The sequence below is a fragment of the Coregonus clupeaformis genome, chromosome 31 (genome assembly GCF_020615455.1).
Source record: "Coregonus clupeaformis isolate EN_2021a chromosome 31, ASM2061545v1, whole genome shotgun sequence".
Classification (NCBI taxonomy): domain Eukaryota; kingdom Metazoa; phylum Chordata; class Actinopteri; order Salmoniformes; family Salmonidae; genus Coregonus; species Coregonus clupeaformis.
In genome coordinates this window covers 8,350,122-8,373,089 of record NC_059222.1, presented here as the reverse complement: position 1 = coordinate 8,373,089, position 22,968 = coordinate 8,350,122, and the positions used below count along the sequence as shown (strand labels likewise).

General features: G+C 42.2%; 1 protein-coding gene and 1 pseudogene across 6 annotated transcripts; both read left to right on the top strand.

Annotated features, from left to right (window-relative positions):
* The window catches only part of LOC121547030, a 20,270-nt pseudogene extending 10,337 nt beyond the window's left edge, over window positions 1-9,933 (top strand).
* On the top strand, window positions 9,909-22,968 carry LOC121547469 (BTB/POZ domain-containing protein KCTD5-like). Of its 6 annotated transcripts, none has more exons than XM_041858783.1 (7): window positions 9,909-10,383; window positions 18,545-18,653; window positions 18,798-18,889; window positions 20,315-20,410; window positions 21,011-21,136; window positions 21,649-21,775; window positions 22,863-22,968. In XM_041858783.1, the coding sequence occupies exons 1-6, from the start codon at window positions 10,027-10,029 to the stop codon at window positions 21,739-21,741; spliced, it is 873 nt and encodes a 290-aa protein (XP_041714717.1). In that variant the 5' UTR covers window positions 9,909-10,026; the 3' UTR covers window positions 21,742-21,775; window positions 22,863-22,968. The 6 variants fall into 6 exon arrangements, with proteins under 6 accessions (XP_041714717.1, XP_041714715.1, XP_041714716.1 ...); XM_041858781.1 differs by having other exon boundaries at window positions 20,315-20,458; XM_041858782.1 differs by having other exon boundaries at window positions 20,312-20,410.

The following is a 22,968-nucleotide window of genomic DNA, read 5'->3' as shown; positions in this document are numbered from 1 at the left end:
TCTATGAAGTCCAGCTCTCTGAAAAATTTCTTCCATGCCTGGAATCCCAAGGAGATTAGCCAAAAGTCTCTTAATGTCTCCTATGGCAGACTGTGTTCCCACCGTAATTTCATCCAACTTTGAAATCCAAGGATATGCTCCATCTTGAAGAGTAGGCAGCTTCTCAAGTATATCTGACATATCGGTATTCTGCAAAGGCTTATATTCTAGGTTTTGTCCTCGAATGATCACCGGCATAATTTTCTTACTAGTGCCCTCTTTTCTTGGCCTCAATGTATATTTATTCTCAGATTCTTGGGATTCTTTTCTCAGCAGCTTCTTTTTCTTTATCTTCAGCTTCTGGAGTTGTTCCTCCAGTTTTTTCACTTCTTCTAAACTAGTCACTTTATCCAGGCATGAGACGCATCGGTCTATATCTCTTTCTATTTCTTCTGTGCTAGTCATTGTAGGATAAAATCCTCTTGAATATGAAGCACCTTTAATCTCCAAACCTTCATCATTGTCTCCATCTTCATTTTCATCAGCACTCGAATCACTTGTATTCTTCTTCTTCCAACTTCCATCACCCCTTCTTTCCGCTCTGGCCAACCTCTGTCTGATGACAGGGTCATATCCACCCATGATCTCTTCTGAATCACTCTGATCATCATCATCGTCATCATCATCATCATAAAGTTCCATCCTCCTGAACCTCGCTCTACCAGACATCTCGTTTTCTTCCTGCTTTTGGGGTTTGGATTCATCTTTATGGTCGTTTCTGCTTGTCCTCTCTCTATTATTTGTTCATCTTCATCTCTGATGCAATAATCACCCTCCTGAATGATCACTGGAAGCTGAGGATAAACGTCCTTAAACTTGGCTTCTTTCTCATAAGGTGGGGGTGTTTTTGCTGAATCCATATATGAGAAAGGTGTATTGACTACTGCCATTAGTTTTTCTGTCACCTTCACCTCTTTTGCCATTTTCTCTGTACCTCTGTCTCTCTTATCTTTTGTATCTTTTATCAGTTTTTGTCCTTCATTTTCAAACAGCTTAAGAACACCCAGCTCTCTTTGTCTTTTTTTCTTTGCGTAGTTTTCCTTTCTTCCCCTTCTTTTGATCTGCCTTATACGTGGATACAAGCACTTGCATTATCTTGATGACGTCTGGGTTAAGAGTCCCTTCCACTGGCCATGGTTGTTCAATGTTAGGCCAACGTTTATTCCATTTTTCAGATAATTTTGCTATACCATTAACTAGAGGATTACTATTCTGTACTACATCAAGAGGAGTAATTGCTTTTGTAGTTTTGATGTCCTTTTTCCCCATTGTAATGGCTATGTTATGTGTTCCCCTCTTTTTTTTATTTTTTTTATTAAAAATAATTAATTAATTAATCAAATTAATCAATTAACCAATTAAATCAAACAATCAATCAACCAATTATTTCAATCAATCAATCAACCAACTAATCCAATCAATCAATCAAGTAACTAAATCAATCAAACAATCAATCAATCCAATCAATCAATCAATCAACTAATTACTTCAATCAATCAATCAATTAAATCAATCAATCAATCAATTTATCCAATCAATCAACCAATCAATTAAAATCAATCAATCAACTAAATCAATCAATCCAATCAATCAATCAACCAATTAAATCAACCAATCAATCAACTAAATCAATCAATCAATCCAATCAATCAATCAACCAATTAATCCAATCAATCAACTAATCAATCAAATCAACCAATCAATCAACTAAATCAATCAATCAATCAAGTAACTAAATCAATCAAACAATCAATCAATCAACTAATTATTTTGTGAATTTTATTTTACCAAATTATTGATTAGTGGCAGTCTTACCACATCCGATCAGGAAAAGTAAAGGAAAATAGTCAACTTCAGAGCAATCAAAAAATAAAAGACCTGTACCAACTCACAACCAAATTGCTTAATAAGCACCTAATTACCTTAATTTTACAGAATAATGTCAATGCTGGATTTCCAACACAACTCTAATCAAAACAAGTCATTGACAAAAACTCTAATGTGCAATTATCAATTACATCAATTCATCAGTCTGTTGCCAAGTTCCTGCGAAATGGTCACAACATGAAATATTCTATGTAGACACAATGTATCAATTATATCCTGTAAGGGAAAGTAGGTTTTGTGGATAAGAACAGCACTGGCCTTGATTGGGCTGGGTTGTTGTCACTGATGTCAGCTGAAGTCAGCACCTCCTCTCTCTCTCTCTCTGTCTCCTCCTTCTCGTCTCTCATATGACAGAAAGACAAAAGAACAAACAAGAATTTAGTATATATTTTTTTACATTCACGGTAAGAAATAAGCAAACAGCTTAACTCAGGAATATTATAAATAGCTCAATAACATTTTATTTTATTCATTTATTTTATTATTATTTTTTTTTAATCCGTCAATATATCTCTCATTCACCAACTCAACCGATTATCAACCAAACAGTTTTACAGTCAAGCAACAGTTAATTCAACAGAACATTTCACTTGTCTGCTCTGAGTCTGCTTCTCCCAGCAGTTCAGTGCAGGGGAGTGGCACATCTGTTGTACGTAACTCTAAACTCATAAAATCCTACGCGTGCGCAGTTCAGTCACCAATGTGATTTCAGAGTGAAAGGAACAGACAGACCCGCTGTCGCTCCGTTCTCTCCTCCCATAGACAATAACAGTTAACAGAGCTCACAGACGAACACGGAACACATAGAACATAGAACACAAATCCCACTTCCAAGTTTGTTATCTTTCACTTATCCTAATCTGCAGATTTATAGTTATGTTGTTATCAATTACAAAGCATCTCTATACACTCTTTAAAAAATCCTCCCTGTAGGGTCATGCTATTCTAATAGTTAATGAACATTCTCTTTTTATAGAGACTCATAAGGTTTTAACCTTAACTAACATATTTCCTTACAAAAGACTAAAACCCCTGTTGTCATAGCCTTAGTCGACACACAGCTGGAAGTCATCAGGCACGCTCTCTCTCTGTTTCACACAAACACACACACACACAGGATCAGTTTATACAAAGCATGCTTATCGCCGTTCCTATTTTCTTTTATATTCCTTTTACTAAATTTCTGCTACCTTCAGGTTGTAGACATTCAAAAGAGAGGATTACTTCAGACAAATACTTCGTCAAATAAATTCTGAGCGGTAAACATACAATTGAACATATATTGTACAACCTGCAGTTCCCAGAACTGACTTGAGAGTTAATCTAATAACTATCAAGATTTATGGCCCATCATATTGATCGCCTTGTGTTTCAAGGGCTTCCTTAAATTAACGGCGTCCTAAAAGTATACTGTCTTTTATTCCTTCATGCCTTATTTCTTCATAATTTACCTGGACACTCCTTTTCCTTTTATTAAAGCTAAATATATGTGTGCCCTATTGGTGTGCCCTATAGACACTCCCCACTTTTTGCGTTGTTCTCAACGCAAACTAATTTAGAAAATTTAGAACGGAATTCCTATCACACAGCAAAAAAAAAAAAACAGCAAAACGCACGCACAGATTCTTTGACGGTACATCTTGAACGCACACACTCTCTGGACTCACAAAACGGCCAGCACCCAATGTTTGTGAGAAAGCTCACCTTTATCTGTCGGCCTCTTGAGCGGGAGTCACTTTGTAGCCCAGGAATGGAATGCAGAAAAAAAGATGTATCACGGCCCAAAAAAATAAAACAACCTCGTCGCCATTAATGTGGTGGTCCAAGACAACAATGCTGATCTATGCTGTGATGATAAGAAGTCCGCCGACACTGTACTTTGTTTATAAAGGTTTATTATAACAAAGAGTTTCAGCGTCACATTTACAGATACCTGCAGATATCTGAAGAACAGCAAGAGCCAATTCTGTAATTCGCTATTCTCCCTTTTCTCTCTTCAAGACATGGTATTTATATCAGTTATGACATAGTATGGCCTGATTCTAATATCCAATCCCTGGTCTTTTTCACATCTCTCCCCATATCATTTTTTCCAGGACCTTTAGTAATGCTTTCCAGATGTTTCAGCAAAGTAGAGTAAAGTTCATCTGTTACACCATTTGCAACATCAGCAAAATCCTAGACTCTAAGACACTACACTGCCTATGATCCCAAGAACACCATCCCCACCGTCAAACATGGAGGTGGAAACATTATGCTTTGGGGGTGATTTTCTGCAATGGGACAGGACAACTACACCGCATCAAAGGGATGATGGACGGGGCCATGTACCGTCAAATCTTGGGTGAGAACCTCCTTCCCTCAGCCAGGGCATTGAAAATGGGTTGTGGATGGATATTCCAGCATGACAATGACCGAAAACACACGGCCAAGGCAACAAAGGAGTTGCTCAGGAAGAAGCACATTAAGGTCCTGGTGTGGCCTAGCCAGTCTCCAGACCTTAATCCCATAGAAAATCTGTGGAGGGAGCTGAAGGTTCGAGTTGCCAAACGTCAGCCTTGAAACCTTAATGACTTGGAGAAGATCTGCAAAGAGGAGTGGGACAAAATCCCTCCTGAGATGTGTGCAAACCTGGTGGCCAACTACAAGAAACGTCTGACCTCTGTGATTGCCAACAAGGGTTTTGCCACCAAGTACTAAATCATGTTTTGCAGAGGGGTCAAATACTTATTTCCCTCATTAAAATGCAAATCAATTTATAACATTTTTGACATGCGCTTTTCTGGATTTTCTTGTTGTTATTCTGTCTCTCACTGTTCAAATAAACCTACCATTAAAATTATAGACTGATCATGTCTTTGTCAGTGGGCAAACGTACAAAATCAGCAGGGGATCAAATACTTTTTTCCCTCACTGTATAACATCCAGTACATGGTGTTTGACCTGAGTAGGGTGTCATTGGAGAGGAGCATAACATTACATTACATTTACATTTTAGCAGACGCTCTTATTCAGAGCAACTTACAGTTTGTGAGTGCATACATTATTATTATTTTTTAATACCAACTGAGCTACATCCCTGCCGGCCATTCCCTCCCCTACCCTGGACGACGCCGCACACGACAGAGCCTGGATTCAAACCAGGATCTCTAGTGGCACAGCTAGCACTGCATGCCTTAGACCACTGCGCCACTCGGATAGGGCTCTGACAGTGGTGGAGCAGATACCAGGGCTGGCGCTACACTCTGGCCAGACATAGGCCCTGTGACAGGGTAAAAGACAGTCATGTCAGTCTCTTCAATGATATAAAGCTAAACTGGTGGTATCTGATGGGTTTTATTCCATGCTAATTGACCCTCTGGGATTAATAACGTTTTATAGGATTGAACTACAAATGCCTCCCCCAAATGTAATTAAATGAATGGCAAGCTGATATGTTGCTCAATTTAATTCCAAAGCCTGGGGGAGTAGGATAAATGTATAAGCCCATGTCAGCTGGGTACCAATAGTTGTATGACACTTAAATAAAATGTTTCAATTAATCAATCTGTCAATTAATCAATCTGTCTCTCCACATCTGATATGTCCCTACTTCACCCTTTCTACATTATTCTTGTCTTTCTCCTGGTCCCTCCACCAGACTACTGACCATTCTACAGTGTGCCCTTCCATGAAGACATCTACAACCTGAGTGGCTATGGGGTGATGTGGAGGAAGCATGCAGAGGACTTCTCCTACGACCTCTGTCCCAGAGCCAAGATCTTCCGCAGGGACCAGGCCAGGGTTAAAGACCTCGCCTCCATCAAGCACATCATGAGATACAACAGTGAGTGCTGCTATATGATTTTTTATCAGACATGGATTGGTAACTCTAGTCCTTTTATACTTAGGCAGATACAGGCAACACCAGGCCTGGAGGACCGCTGGCCCTGTAGTGTCTGTAGGCTTTTGCTGCAGCCGTAATCTGGCTGGAAAATAACGGGCCTTTCATTCTGGTCTGCTCAAACTATCCCTATAAATAGAATGAGAATTCAGACAGAGATTAAATTATTCAAGGAGGATAGATCATTTTGCTGTGTGGATGTACTGTATTCTCATGTCTGCTGTTCTAACCTCTGAACTCAGTGCTTTTGAACTGTGTCTCCAGACTACAGGAAAGACCCGTACTCCCAGGGCCATCCCTGTAAAACCATCTGCTGTCGGAACGACCTGAGGCTGAAAAGGTTGGGTTTCAATTACCACCATGTCCAGTCCAGACATTCATTCACTCATTCATAAAATAACAATATCAAAGGGAACATGATGGCGCAATTTATAGTTTTACAGTACATCACAATACTAGAATAACATTCAAGTAAAACAAATTGGCACTTTTAATTCTCTCTCTCTCTCTCCTTCCCTCTCCATGGTAAACAGACTTCCACCTGGCCCAACAGTTAACAGCGGAGGCTGTGAACGGTCCCACCATTCAGGGGGGCCTGCTTCCGTTCTCCTGGAGCCACATCAACAGCACAGCCCACCAGGATCTGCCACAGTCATATACAGTGCATTCGGAAAGTATTCAGGCCCCTTGACTTTTTCCACATTTTGTTACAGCCTTATTCTAAAATGGATTAAATAAATAAAAATCCTCATCAATCTACACACAATACCCCATAATGACAAAGCAAAAACAGGTTTTTAGATGTTTTTACATAAGTATTCAGACCCTTTGCTATGAGACTGAAAATTGAGCTCCGGTGCATCCTGTTTCCATTGATCATCCTTGAGATTTCTACAACTTGATTGGAGTCCACCTGTGGTAAATTCAATTGATTGGACATGATTTGGAAAGGCACACACCTGTCTATATAAGGGCTCACAGTTGACAGTGCATGTCAGAACAAAAACCAAGCCATGAGGTCGAAGGAATTGTCCGTAGAGCTCCGAGACAGGATTGTGTCGAGGCACAGATCTGGGGAAGGGTACCAAAACATTTCTGCAGCATTGAAGGTCCCCAAGAACACAGTGACCTCCATCATTCTTAAATGGAAGTAGTTTGGAACCACCAAGATTCTTCCTTGAGCAAACTGAGCAATCAAGGGGAAGGGCCTTGGTCAGGGAGGTGACCAAGAACCCAATGGTCAGTCTTACAGAGCTCCAGAGTTCCTCTGTGGAGATGGTTGTCCTTCTGGAAGGTTATCCCGTCTCTGCAGCACTCCACCAATCAGGCCTTTATGGTAGAATGGCCAGACGGAAGCCACTCCTCAGTAAAAGGCACATAATAGCTCACTTGGAGTTTGCCAAAAGGCACCTAAAGACTCTCAGACCATGAGAAACACGATTCTCTGGTCTGATGAAACCAAGATTGAACTAGTCTCTGAATGTCCTTGAGTGGCCCAGCTAGAGCCTGGACTTGAACCCGATCAGACATCTCTGCAGAGACCTGAAAATAGCTGTGCAGCGATGCTCCCCATCCAACCTGACAGAGCTTGAGAGGATCTGCAGAGAAGAGTGGGAGAAACTCCCCAAATACAGGTGTGCCAAGCTTGTAGCGTCATACCCAAGAAGACTCGAGGCTCTAATCGCTGCCAAAGGTACTTCAACAAAGTACTGACTAAAGAGTCTGAATACTTATGTAAATGTGATATTTCAGTTTTTCAATTTTTATAAATTTGCTCAAATTTATAAAAAACTGTTTTTGCTTTGTCATTATGGGGTATTGTGTGTAGATTGATGAGGGAAAAAAGCAATTTAATAAATTTTAGAACAAGACTGTAACGTAACAAAATGTGTAACAAGTAGAGGGCTCTGAATACTTTCCGAATGCACTGTAACTTCAGCTTCATCCCCATGAAGCCAACCCTGTCACTATACCAGCCATGAGAGGGGTCTGGGGTCTGGGTTGTGTTCATTAGGGCAAACAACATATTCTTTTTTTTGCAATGGAAGATGAAAATAAGGGTTTCTTATTGGACAAGTCCAGGTAGTCCCTTTCTATTGCATTCAGTTTTCTTCCATTTGGTGCCTAATGAACATGACCCAGGGGACTGAAAGCCCAGAGGGGCTGGGGAGTAGGGAGTAGGATGAAGTGGCCACTAGATACAGATCCAAGGTCAATTTTGTGGTTTAAGTTGTTAGCAAAACTGTTAGATGCACTGAAAATACAGTATCTTTATTATGTGATTGTGTCTTTATGTTTGTATAATGTGTGTTCATTTGTGTGTCTCCTTTGCCAAGATAATCCATCCACCTGACAGGTGTGGCATATCAAGAAGCTGATTAAACAGCATGATCATTACACAGGTGCACCTTGTGCTGGGGACAATAAAACACCACTCTAAAATGTGCAGTTTTGTCACACAACACAATGCTACAGACGTCTCAAGTTTTGATGGAGCGTGCAATTGGCATGCTGACTGCAGGAATGTCCACCAGAGCTGTTGCCAGAGAATTGAATGAATTTCTCTACCATAAGCTGCCTCAAACGTCGTTTTGGAGAACTTGGCAGTACTTCCAACCGGCCTCACATCCGCAGCCCAGGACCTCCACATCTGGCTTCTTCACCTGCGGGATCGTCTGAGACCAGCCACCTGGACAGCTAATGAAACTGTGGGTTTGCACAACCAAATAATTTCTGCACGAACTGTCAGAAACTGTTGATTTGCACAACCGAATAATTTCTGCACGAACTGTCAGAAACCGTCTCAGGGAAGCTCATATGCATGCTCGTCGTCCTCACCAGGGTCTTGACCTGATTGCAGTTCAGCGTCATAACCGACTTCAGTGGGCAAATGCTCACCTTCGATGGCCACTGGCACACTGGAGAAGTGTGCTCTTCACGGAAGAATCCTGGTTTCAACTGTACAGGGCAGATGGCAGACGTGTGGGCGAGTGGTTTGCTGATGTCAACATTGTGAACAGAGTGCCCCATGGTGGTGGTGGGTTATGGTATGGGCAGGCATAAGCTACGGACAGCAAACACAATTGCATTTTATCGATGGCAATTTGAATGCACAGAGATACCGTGACGAGATCCTGAGGCCCATTGTCGTGCCATTCATCCGCCGCCATCACCTCATGTTTCAGCATGATAATGCATGGCCCCATGTCGCAAGGATCTGTGAAACATTTCTGGAATCTGAACATTTCCCAGTTCTTCCATGGCCTCCATACTCACCAGACATGTCACCCATTGAGCATGTTTGGGATGCTCTGGATCGACATGTACGACAGCGTGTTCCAGTTCCCGCCAATATCCACCAACTTCGCATTGAAGAGGAGTGGGACAATATTCCACAGGCCACAATCAACAGCCTGATCAACTCTATGCAAACGATATGTGTCGCGCTGCATGAGGCAAGTGGTGGTCACACTAGATACTGACTGGTTTTCTGGTCTACACCCTTACCTTTTTTTTTTAAGGTACCTGTGACCAACAGATGCATATCTGTAATCCCAGTCATGTAAAATCCATAGATTAGGGCCTAATGAATTTATTTAAATTGACTGATTTCCTTATATGAACTGTAACTTAGTAAAATCTTTGAAATTGTTGCATGTTGTGTTTATATTTTTGTCTGTACAATCTAATAATGATATTCTCAGGTGTGATTTTTTTTGTGAGTCATTTGTGAACCTTTTGATGAAAGGTGTGTATAGAACTAATAACAATCAGCCCAATCCTGTGTAATTAAACTACATGTATTACACTTTGTCTAATAAAAAATGTATGTTTCTCACTCCCCACAATTTACACAACAATGCAGTTGAAAATAATTGCAGTCTTGGCTCAGATAGTTATTGAATAATAAGTTATTGAATAATATTAGGCTATCATACAATTTTAATATTATTTTGACATGATTGTCTTTAGGATACAAGGAGTGGACGGTATCGTCACAGATTTTAGAACTACAAGATCCACAGTTCTTGGCGCACGGCAACAGCTTGGACATGACGCTCCGGTTGCTTAACCGGGGGAAGACTAGGCGGAGCTCGAGTCAACGCGGTACACTGTTGTCGTAGAGAGACGTTGTTGAAAAAGAGAGGAAGCTGAAACGGCAGTTGGTACGCACGCTATTGCTTGTTAACGTTGCTTGCATCCATTGCTATTTCCTAATGGCAACGGAGGATAAAAGGAAATCGGTGCCGCAGGCTGAATCAGAAGTCGGTTCGTTACCGACACCTCAGGGCTACAATAATAATAATAACAACAACAACAACAATAATAACAAAGATAGCGAGGGAAGCGAGAATACGAGCACGGCAACTTCGAGCACTACCGCATCGAGCGGGACGGGAACGCACAGCATCGGGAACGGCTCTGGAGTCAACCCTACAGTGGGAAATAACGGGAAATGGGTCCGGTTGAACGTCGGCGGCACAGTATTCCTCACAACGCGGCATACCCTACTCAAAGAACAAACTTCCTTTCTCTATCGGCTCTGTCAACAACAGGACTTACATTCGGACACGGTAAGGCAAGAATTGATCAAGCGCTTGGCTTCGATCAAGATAACACATCAGAATTAATTAATTTAATGAATGAATGGATGGATGGACGAATTAATTACATTTGAATGGTACCACTAGATATGGCTCTGTGGTACCCATACCCGCCACCAGATATGGCTCTACCCATTACCCAGTGAGTCAGATGGATGTGCACTGGCTGCCTCATTCAGACCTGTGCGGAGGGTGTATTCTGGCAGGACAGAGGGAGAGGAGGGTGGTGGGGTAGTAGAAAAATGTCTATAGATAGGTTGGCAATATGTGACTGATCTGTTTGTGAAATACAGTACATCACTAATGCAGTAAGCCTATAATAGGATTTATTTCAGTGTCTGTCTCTTTCTGTCTGTGTGTGATCACAGATGGTCTTGTCCCTTGGCCACGAACATAGCCCTATTGTAGGCTGCTATAATTGATTTGTCCTCCTGCACCACTGGTTACAGTGAGTAGATAAGGTGCATTATCTTTGTGTGTGACCTTCATTAATGCACCAGTGTCCATTAGTCTTGTTCCTACTCTCTCTCTTTCTCTCTCTCCCTCTCTTTCTCTCTTTCCATAGAAGAAGTAAAGAGATTGTATGTGTGACTGTCTCTGTGTTGAGACAAATAACACCTCTGTTTGCCTAACATATATTTCCTGTGGGACCCAGTGAGGCCCCCATAGGGACCTGGCACAAGGCTAGGCACACTGTGTAGTTCCTTGGGTAAACTATTAACACACCAGATGAGGGTTGACTTTTCCTGACCGGAGGCAGTGTGGCTGAACAGACAGGCCAGGATGACAGGAGATAGAGAGACAGAGAAGCTCATTTTTAATCTTCACCCTCTGTGTGTGTGTGTGCACCTCTGTCTTTGTCCTCCTGCACCACTGGCCACAGTGAATAGATAAGGCGCAAAATCTTTGTGTATGACCTTCATTCCTCCTCTCTCCCCCCTTTCTCTTGCTCTCTCTCTCTCTTGCTCTATCGCTCTCTCTCTCTTTCTCTATGCCTCTAGTCAAACCCCATCCACACACTCTCCCTCCTCCTCTCCTCTGTTATCTCTCAACCCTTCTAGGGACCCTCTCTCCTTTCTCCCCTCTTTCTTTTCATCCCCTTCTCACACTTGAGTCATCTTATTCCTCCCAGGCTACTGTCATGTCATTGCCTGTTAACTGTTTCCAAAACAATACTAACAGTCTACTTATTTTTCTCCCCACTAATTTACTGTTAGTCCCTTCTTGTAACCTGGCTTGTGATGAAAGGCCCCATAGAGTCCTCAGGAATACAGAGTACCCAGTCCAACATTATATCCACAGAAGAAGTACTAGGCCACTAGCTGTATTTTTCTATTTCCCAGGTGTCTGTCTGATTCTATCTTCACAGGAGCTACAGTTGAAGTCTGAGTTTACATACACTTAGGTTGGGGTCATTAAAACTTGTTTTTCAACCACTCCACAAATTTCTTGTTAACAAACTATCGTGTTGGCAAGTCGGTTAGGACATCTACTTTGTGCATGACACAAGTAATTTTTCCAACAATTGTTTACAGACAGATTAATTCACTTATAATTCACTGTATCACAATTCCAGTGGGTCAGAAGTTTACATACACTAAGTTGACTGTGTCTTTAAACAGCTTGGAAAATTCCAGAAAATTATGTCATGGCTTTAGAAGCTTCTGATAGGCTAATTGACATCATTTGAGTCAATTGGAGGTGTACCTGCTGATGTATTTCAAGGCCGACCTTCAAACTCAGTGCCTCTTTGCTTGACATCATGCGAAAATCAAAAGAAATCAATCAAGACCTCAAAAAAAAATGTGTAGACCTCCACAAGTCTGGTTCCTCCTTGGGAGCAATTTCCAAACGCCTGAAGGTACCACGTTCATCTGTACGAACAATAGTACGCAAGTATAAACACCATGGGACCACGCAGCCGTCATACCGCTCAGGAAGGAGACACGTTCTGTCTCCTAGAGATGAACGTACTTTGGTGCGAAAAGTGCAAATCAATCCCAGAACAACAGCAAAGGACCTTGTGAAGATGCTGGAGGAAACGGGTACAAAAGTATCTATATCCACAGTAAAACGAGTCCTATATCGACATAACCTGAAAGGCCGCTCAGCAAGGAAGAAGCCACTGCTCCAAAACCGCCATAAAAAAGCCAGACTATGGTTTGCAACTGCACATGGGGACAAAGATCTTACTTTTTGGAGAAATGTCCTCTGGTCTGATGAAACAAAAATATAACTGTTTGGCCATAATGACCATCGTTATGTTTGGAGGAAAAAGGGGGTACTTGCAAGCCGAAGAACACCATCCCAACCGTGAAGCACGGGGGTGGCAGCATCATGCTGTGGGGGTGCTTTGCTGCAGGAGGGACTGGTGCACTTCACAAAATAGATGGCTTCATGAGGAAGGAAAATTATGTGGATATATTGAAGCAACATCTCAACACATCAGTCAGGAAGTTAAAGCTTGGTCGCAAATGGGTCTTCCAAAATGACAATGACCCCAAGCATACTTCCAAAGTTGTGGCAAAATGGCTTAAGGACAACAAAGTCAAGGTATTGAAGTGGCCATCACAAAGCCCTGACCTCAATCCAATAGAACATTTGTGGGCAGAACTGAAAAAGCGTGTTCGAGCAAGGAGGCCTACTAACCTGACTCAATTACACCAGCTCTGTCAGGAGGAATGGGCAAAAAAATCACCCAACTTATTGTGGGATGCTGGTGGAAGGCTACCCAAAACATTTGACCCAAGTTAAACAATTTAAAGGAAATGCTACCAAATACTAATTGAGTGTATGTAAACTTCTGACCCACTGGGAATGTGATGAAATAAATAAAACCTGAAATAAATAATTCTCTCTACTATTATTCTAACATTTCACATTCTTAAAATAAAGTGGTGATCCTAACTGACCTAAAACAGGGAATTTTTACTAGGATTAAATGTCAGAAATTGTGAAAAACTGAGTTTAAATGTATTTGGCTAAGGTGTATGTAAACTTCCGACTTCAACTGTATATTGTAATCCGCTGGTTTGCGCTCCAGTCTGCAGAGGGTTGCCGCAGTGTTTAGAACACACCAACTGTGTATTACTATTTTAATAAGATTATGGTCTGTCTGGCACCTACAGGCTTGCCACCCCTCTCTGTCCCAAAATACCCCCTGGTGCCTGCTGTCACCCCTGCCCTGACTCCTACTCCCTTCTGACCTCCTCCTGTCCCTTCCTGTCCTCCTCCTGCCCCTCTTTCACTCATTATAATCTCCTCCTGTCCCTTCCTCCTCCTGCTCCGGCAAGGTGAAAAAATATGCTGTTCTGCTCTTTAGCAAGGCAGTTAAACACAACAACAACTGTTCCCCGGGTGTCGATGACATAGATGTCGATTAAATATATTTTTCTTCTGATGATCATATCTAAATCTGAAATGTCAAAGACTACAAATTGCAAGAACAGATCACTCTGGAGTCAGATATTTACAGAATGTGTAATTTAGTCTATAAAACAAGTGAGAATTAGGCAGGTCTGATGCAGCAGTGTTGTTGGCAGAGTGATTAGGAGTTTACAATGTTAGAGGCTGGTGTTATGTGCTCTTGTGTGTGCTATTTGACTCCCACAATCCAAAATAGACCGAGCACTGGAGTAGCACAGTTGCAGATCTGTATGTGCTTCAGCCAACTTTATCGTGTATGTTGTCATACATGAACATGATAAAGGCAGTTCACTAAAACACTTGCAGTTCTGTGACGGGCAATTAAAAAACCATTGATTTCAAAGTTGAACAAACCCTACAACTCTATGCACAAGCACTACTTTTTAACAATTTACACATAACATTTTACAAAAACACATTTACTGAAAGAACTGTGCAAATGCAAAGTTTGGTAACAGAATTTCGATAAAGTCTCCCTCCGTTTTTTATGTGTCCACGTTTGACAAAATCTGTTAAATATCTGCTCCGAATTAACATTCAACTATGTCTGCAGAAATAATGGGGTGTCAGCTATGACATGACACATTGAATTAGAAAAAATCTATTTTTGTTATTGAACTACATTAAGTGAAGTGGATTTACACCCGGTAACAGAATTGCAGTAACGTAATTTCATCAAGGGTCTACACAGTATTGCATAATTATGGATATTAATGTAATTCTCTTCATGGTGATGTATCCTAAATAGGTACACAAAGGTATACATTTGCAATATCCTCCTTCGCATATTTGGGTATTATTCTACACATTTGGTTATTTTAATGAGCTCTGCCCCCAAACAAGACCAAACTTGGTTGGTCCAGAACGGACCAAATCTGAACCAATCATAGACTTCTATGTTTCACAAGTTTGGACATCAAAGTACAGCTCAGTAGAGTACAGTATAGCACAGAACAGTACAGTACAGTACACTAGAGTTCAGTACAGTAGAGTAGAGTTGAGTTCAGTTCAGTACAGTACAATATAGTACAGTAGAGTACAGTAAAGTTGAATATAGCACTCAACTCTAGTGTGCTCTACTGTGTATTGTACTGAACTCTACTGTACATAACTATACTCTACTGTTCTTTACTGTACTGTGCAGTACTGTACTGAACTATACTCTTATTTACTGTACTGTACTGGACTCTACTGTGCTGTCCAAACGTGTGACCCAACTGTGGTTTGTGACTACTATGATTTCCCATTGTAGCCAATTCAATTGCAGAAATTCTGTTTCCGATTTTTAGGGAAATTCTGAGTTTTAATCACTTAATAATTCATAAACAAAATCGATATAATTAAAAACACTATAACTAATTTATAGGTCTACAGTGGGGAGAACAAGTATTTGATACACTGCCGATTTTGCAGGTTTTCCTACTTACAAAGCATGTAGAGGTCTGTAATTTTTATCATAGGTACACTTCAACTGTGAGAGACGGAATCTAAAAAAAAATCCAGAAAATCACATTGTATGAATTTTAAGTAATTCATTTGCATTTTATTGCATGACATAAGTATTTGATCACCTACCAACCAGTAAGAATTCCAGCTCTCACAGACCTGTTAGTTTTTCTTTAAGAAGCCCTCCTGTTCTCCACTCATTACCTGTATTAACTGCACCTGTTTGAACTCGTTACCTGTATAAAAGACACCTGTCCTCACACTCAATCAAACAGACTCCAACCTCTCCACAATGGCCAAGACCAGAGAGCTGTGTAAGGACATCAGGGATAAAATTGTAGACCTGCACAAGGCTGGGATGGGCTACAGGACAATAGGCAAGCAGGTTGGTGAGAAGGCAACAACTGTTGGCGCAATTATTAGAAAATGGAAGAAGTTCAAGATGACGGTCAATCACCCTCGGTCTGGGGCTCCATGCAAGATCTCACCTCGTGGGGCATCAATGATCATGAGGAAGGTGAGGGATCAGCCCAGAACTACACGGCAGGACCTGGTCAATGACCTGAAGAGAGCTGGGACCACAGTCTCAAAGAAAACCAATAGTAACACACTACGCCGTCATGGATTAAAATCCTGCAGCGCACGCAAGGTCCCCCTGCTCAAGCCAGCGCATGTCCAGGCCCGTCTGAAGTTTGCCAATGACAATCTGGATGATCCAGAGGAGGAATGGGAGAAAGTCATGTGGTCTGATGAGACAAAAATAGAGCTTTTTGGTCTAAACTCCACTCGCCGTGTTTGGAGGAAGAAGAAGGATGAGTACAACCCCAAGAACACCATCCCAACCGTGAAGCATGGAGGTGGAAACATCATTCTTTGGGGATGCTTTTCTGCAAAGGGGACAGGACGACTGCACCGTATTGAGGGGAGGATGGATGGGGCCATGTATCGCGAGATCTTGGCCAACAACCTCCTTCCCTCAGTAAGAGCATTGAAGATGGGTCGTGGCTGGGTCTTCCAGCATGACAACGACCCGAAACACACAGCCAGGGCAACTAAGGAGTGGCTCCGTAAGAAGCATCTCAAGGTCCTGGAGTGGCCTAGCCAGTCTCCAGACCTGAACCCAATAGAAAATCTTTGGAGGGAACTGAAAGTCCGTATTGCCCAGCGATAGCCCCGAAACCTGAAGGATCTGGAGAAGGTCTGTAAGGAGGAGTGGGCCAAAATCCCTGCTGCAGTGTGTGCAAACCTGGTCAAGACCTACAGGAAACGTATGATCTCTGTAATTGCAAACAAAGGTTTCTGTACCAAATATTAAGTTCTGCTTTTCTGATGTATCAAATACTTATGTCATGCAATAAATTGCAAATGAATTACTTAAAAATCATACAATGTGATTTTCTGGATTTTTGTTTTAGATTCCGTCTCTCACAGTTGAAGTGTACCTATGATAAAAATTACAGACCTCTACATGCTTTGTAAGTAGGAAAACCTGCAAAATCGGCATTGTATCAAATACTTGTTCTCCCCACTGTTCCTTCTGTCAACTTTAATTATCCTTCCTCTTCATGAGGGAGAGAAATGAGAAAATATCTGAAAGATATGTGGGTTTTTGGTAAAGGAATTTCAAGGCACAAGGCAATGTTTCTTAAAGTTACAGAAGGCAGAAAAATGTATCCAAAACTAAATATAAGTGTTGATATTACTCTTTACTTCAACATTATTGTGTTTCGATGCATTTCTTATACCTTTTTACGATTTTATCTCGTTGATGTTTTCTAAGACCCCTTTTCCATCTGTTTGACCAGAAATCAAAGCCTTTGCTTATTCTTAATTTTTTGGATGGAAAATGGTTGAAAATGTATATAAATAAAATACTCTTAGCTTTCATTTGACACTCAATTTGATATGCTCCTATGAACTTCACATGTTGGTGCTCATGAGTCCTTTTACATAGAAATGACCTGACCAGACTAGCATTAGGCTGGTTCAGTTTGGTCGCAGCCAGTGTTTTCACCCCAGAAGAGATTGTATGTGTGTCTGTGTCTTTCTCTGTTTCTGTGTTGAGACAAATAACACCTCTGTTTGCCTAACATATATTTCCTGTGGGACCCAGTGAGGTCCCCATAGGGACCTGGCACAAGGCTAGGCACACTGTGTAGTTCCCCTTTCACCCAGCACCTCTACCTCTGCCCCTGTCTAGACCCCTTTCCCCCAGCACCTCTCCCTGTGCCCTTGTCTGTCCCCTGTATCTCTCTCTTTCTGTCTCTCTCTCCCTCCCCCTGTTTGAGTCCTCCTCTCTCCAGTGTCTGCCAGCTCTCATCTCCAATCGATTCTCATTTTCTCTGCCTGGCTTCCCAGTCCCTTCTTCATTCAGCTGAGTGCCTCACATACCATCCATCCCTCTGCCCATCTCTTTCTCTCTCTCGCTCTATCTCTCACTCTGATCTGCAGGCTCTCATTCCTTTCCCTCCATTCCTATAATTTTGCAGCACTTCTTCGATTCAGATTCAGAGCTGTGCCCTCTATTAACACAGCCTCTCCATCCCTCCCCTCTTCTCCATCCCTCCATCCCCCTCTCCATCTGCTCCTTAATCAGCTACTTCTCTCTTTCTGCTCCTCTGCTATCTAGCTCGCTCCATTCTGCCACTTGTTCCTGTTCCTGAATCCCTCACTCCCATTCTCATCTTTCTGAACTCCGTGGCCTCTCTGTCCTCCTCCTTCTCATCTCTCTCTACCTCCCTCTCTCTGTCTAGTGTCTCTTCGTCTCTGTGTTTGAAAATGGGTGCCTGGGGCTGGTTTAGTAATCGGCATGCAGGGAGCGCTTTATGGAGATGCTGTAAAGGCTAGGCACTGATATGCCGTCAGCCAAGAAAGGGCCAAGCCATGTGAATGTAACAGGCTCTCTTTTCTCGCCCCTCTCTCCATATCTCTCTGCATCTCTCTCTCTCTTCACTTTCAGTCCCTCTCTATCTATCCCCTCTCTCTCCATCTCTCTATCCCCCCCTCACACTCTCTCTGAATCTCTCTCACACTGGCTGTAATATAGAACCACTAGGCTCTAATAGTGCCGCTCTATCACTCTGAAAAGAGGACTTTTCTGTTACAGTGTGTAACAAGTAATCACAAGGGGGTTTCCAAGCATAGATCTTGACCAAAACCCAATAGAATAGAATAGCACAATAGAATAGCACTTAATATTGATCTCATATTCATACCTTTATTAATTCTTATGGTCGTTCTCTCCCTTCCTCTGTTGTAGGACGAGACAGGGGCCTATGTGATAGACAGAGACCCCACCTACTTTGGCCCCATCCTTAACTACCTGCGACACGGCAAACTGGTCTACAACAAGGAGCTGGCTGAAGAAGGTACTAGATTACTTTTTGTATTTTTAACATGTATTAGATTGTGCGTTATGATGCCATTATAATGTATTGTAAGACTTGTAATTAGAATGTAATAACACTTTGATTGAACGTGTGCGTGTGTGTGTGTGTTGTGCTCTCTCCCAGGTGTGTTGGAGGAGGCTGAGTTCTACAACATCACTCCTCTGATCAAACTGATCAAGGAGAGGATCCTGGAGCGGGACTGTAAAGTCACACAGGTCACACACACACACACACACACACACACACACATACACATCCACATACACATGCACATGCACATACACATACACATACACACACACTCTGCTTTGTTTTTGTGAATTTTCAGTATAATTTCTTTCTTCATAATCCTATTTTCCCTAAACCTAAACTTAACCTAACCTTAACCCTAACCTTAACTCCTAACCCTAACCCTAAACCTAACCTTAACCCAAATCCTAAACCTTTAAGCCTAAAATACTATTTGAACAAATTCAGGGCATGAAAAACATCATGACTTTTCAAAATTGTTCTTGTTTTCCTACCTTGTCAAGACATTCTGGTAACTTGTCAGGACATTGTGGTCCTGATAAGGTAGGGAAACATGAACACACACACACACACACACACACACACACACACAATACATAAAATACAGGGATATACACAAATACAAGATGGCTACAGGTCTGCTAAAACAAAAACAGACTTGTGCATGTGCCAAGCAGAAAGACTGTTCAGCCATGTGTTTCACTCTTTCTGTATTTTCTAGTTATTTTCAGTATATTTCACCCATCCTGTCTATGATTTCCGTTATGTAACTTTCAATCTTCCTCCTACTCTCTCTGTATTATACGCTTTACTGTACCCTCCATCTCTGCCCTTCGGCTACACACATGCTCATGCACACACACACACACACACACACACACACACACACTGTGGGCTGTGGGGGTGCGTGCTACACCACTGCTTATAACTACATCTAAGATGTGTCAAATAAATTATATCAATCTCAGGGCACCAGCTATGCATTTGGCTAGTGGCTAGATGTAAAAATCAAGCTTCTTGGTTACAGCAGACTTTCAATCCCCTCCTGGATCAATACCCTCCTGGATGCGAACATAAAAAAAAAGGTTTCCTTTTTTAAATGTATTTATTATTATTATTAAACAGCGCCCCTTGTGTGCACTTCTGGTAGTACCATATACCCCAGTATGGTACAGAAACGTTATGGTCCCAGTATGGTACAGAAACGGTTTGACTGTATGAAAATCTGGATACCACCCAACCCTAACACTCACTCTCACTATCATTCTTCTTCCAAACATCACTACCTCTTGCTAACCTCACGCTCTCCCTGTCCTCTTTCTCTCTGCTAACAAATGCCTTTTCTTTCCTTTCCTTACAAACATCTCATCTTCTCCAACTATTGGTTACTCTCTCAATGTCTGTTTTCTCTTCTGTCTCGTTCTCTCCCTTCCTAACACCTCTCTCTCTCTCTCTCTCTCTCTCTCTCTCTCTCTCTCTCTCTCTCTCTCTCTCTCTCTCATTCTACAGCCAAACACCTTTCCCACCTACCCATATCTGTACATTCCCTCCCTCTCTTCCTCCTCCTCCTCCTTCTCCTCTCTTTACACCCTCTCTCCATCCATCAGCAGGTGCCTCCTAAACATGTGTACCGGGTGCTGCAGTGCCAGGAGGAGGAGCTGACCCAGATGGTTTCCACCATGTCAGACGGCTGGAAGTTTGAGCAGGTCAGCGTGCGCACCTGCAGAAAGCCCCGCACCGGACTGCTCTGGACTGTGGGTTGGACTCACGCTGTTGCTCTGCTCTACTACCCTCCCAACCAATAAACCCCTTTCCTGCTCTTTGTTAGCCAATCAGAGCCTCAGAGTCAGACCAATTAGACCAATCAGAGACCAAGGCCCAGTCCCAATCTGCTCATAAAAACGACCTCCATTTCACATTTCCTTCCCCTCAGAAGAAGACTGATCTAAATGGACACGTTGCAGACACAGACCAGTGATCATAAGGGGAAGGAGATGCAAAAAGGAAGCAGAGCTAAGGAAGCTTCAATGGAAGCTACCATATGTTGGCACATCGCCAGTTCAGTAAAGTGTTTTGAGTAATAATGTAATGCTAAACATTGGCATCACTGCTTTAGGGTGTACAGTTCAGTCTCACTGCCCACAGTAGAGTTGTAGTTGACATGTAGTGCTGCTAGGTTGTCCTTACCCTCTGTCCCTCCTCCCTGCATGAGCATCCATGGGTTTACCTGCTGTGATACGGGGCCACCTTTCTTTCTCTCTCCATCTTTCTCCCTCTTTCTCTCTCTTTGTCTCTGTCTCTGATAGATGGTAAACATTGGTTCGTCGTATAGCTATGGGACAGAGGACCAGGCAGAGTTTCTGTGTGTGGTGTCCAAGGAGCTACACACACCTGGCTCAGGCCTGGGCACCGAACAGAGCCACAAGACCAAGGTGAGACTGACACACAGGAAACATATATATACACACACACACACAGACACACACAGACACACACAGGAGCACGTGCAGATGCGTCAGAGGGATATACTCATACATCGTACATCACACACCATTCACCATTCACTTATCACCACCATTCACTTCCACAAAGGTCTGAAGTAGCAGGATACGGATCTGTCACTGTGTGTCTCCATGGGACATTTCTTCTCATCCAAGATGATCTGAGTATCCTTTGATCTTAGTGTCTGCATTTTCCACTCAAACATTCAAAATGTCACACACACATCTCCCAAATGTCATTCACAAGCACATTCACATTCACTCCATCATCCACACTTCTTCCCTCTCCCTCTCTCTCTCTCTCTCTCTCTCTCTCGCTCTCTCTCTTACTCTCTCACTCTCTCTCTCTCTCTCCCTCTCCCTGATACTCAATCTGTTCATTCTTTTTTGTTGTTGTCGTGCTGTCTCATTTTTTTATTCTCCGTCCTTTTAATCGAGTGAAGGCTTCAGAGGTGCAGCAGGAGAAAGGAGGAGCGCAGGATGAGGTGGAGGGAGGAGAGAGAAATACCACCCCGAATGAGTGGATAAGGGAATGACAGTCTTGTGTCAGTGTTCCAAAGACATGAATGGGTGAGGATCCATGCTAGTGTTGGGTAGCAGCGGTAGTAGACTGTGTAATCAAAAGGGATCCAGGGCTGTTCCACAGCATTGCATTGCCTTGCCCCAAACTCCATAGTGTATTCAAAGGCCAAGGAGAGACTGTAACTTTTATTAAAGTTTTTTTTGATTTACAAATATGTAGAGAGAAAAAAATAGGCCTTGCACTTTTGCTCCCCATCTAAAATAGTTGGCTTCTATTTGTTTAAAACACCAATTGTGATGCCGGAGAGCTCAATACTGCTCTGGGGCCATTGTGTCCTGCCTCGGAAATGATCTGATCAGCAGCATAACCCAGCTGGTCTGATGATGAGCTAGTCTCACTAGGCAGGCGGGTTGCCTCTCACATTAACAATGCCCTAGATCTGGGATTTCCGAGACTAATGATGAGCTGACGCTGCTGTGCTGTCATTGATCCAAGCCGACACCTAAAGGTCTCTCATTACCAATGCAATGACATGGAATAGCCCTGACTTTTTGTGTAGTAGTAGTATTAGTGTGTTTCACATTTTACATTAAAAGAGACACACCTACACACACACACACAATCTTACTTGTACATGTGGAAAGGGGATATAGTTTGGCAGAACTGTACAAAGGGGGGATGCAGCGTTTATGTTTATTCAAAAACCAATTAATCAAGTGCCAAGTAGGGCCAAAGAAACAATACAAGCGCATGTTGTTGTTTTTTCCATTCACAACAAAGGGAGAGAGTCCTGGATGTCACAAACACTATTACTTTATCATTCTGTCCCCATCGTCACCATCAGCATCAAACATCAAAAATACAACATTTACTGTATGTGTTTAGATTGTTTCACGTCACCCAGTTGTTCCCCAGTTGTAAAATAGATGTTCCCCAGTTGTAAAATAGATGTTCCCCAGTTGTAAAATAGATGTTCCCCAGTTGTAAAATAGATGTTCCCCAGTTGTAAAATAGATGTTCCCCAGTTGTAAAATATTGTGACATGTAACCCATCAACTCTGAAATACAACCCTGAGAATCTGTCTTCAAAGATGCCATCCTCTGATGTTTCTCCTGTCTGTGCTTGTCTTCCAGCTTTTTCAGATCCATGGATCCCGGATGTACTAGAGAGAATAGTATTTTTTTAGCTTGACATTTCATTTAGTGTTTGTTTATATATGTTTTGTTATTGTTGTGGCTT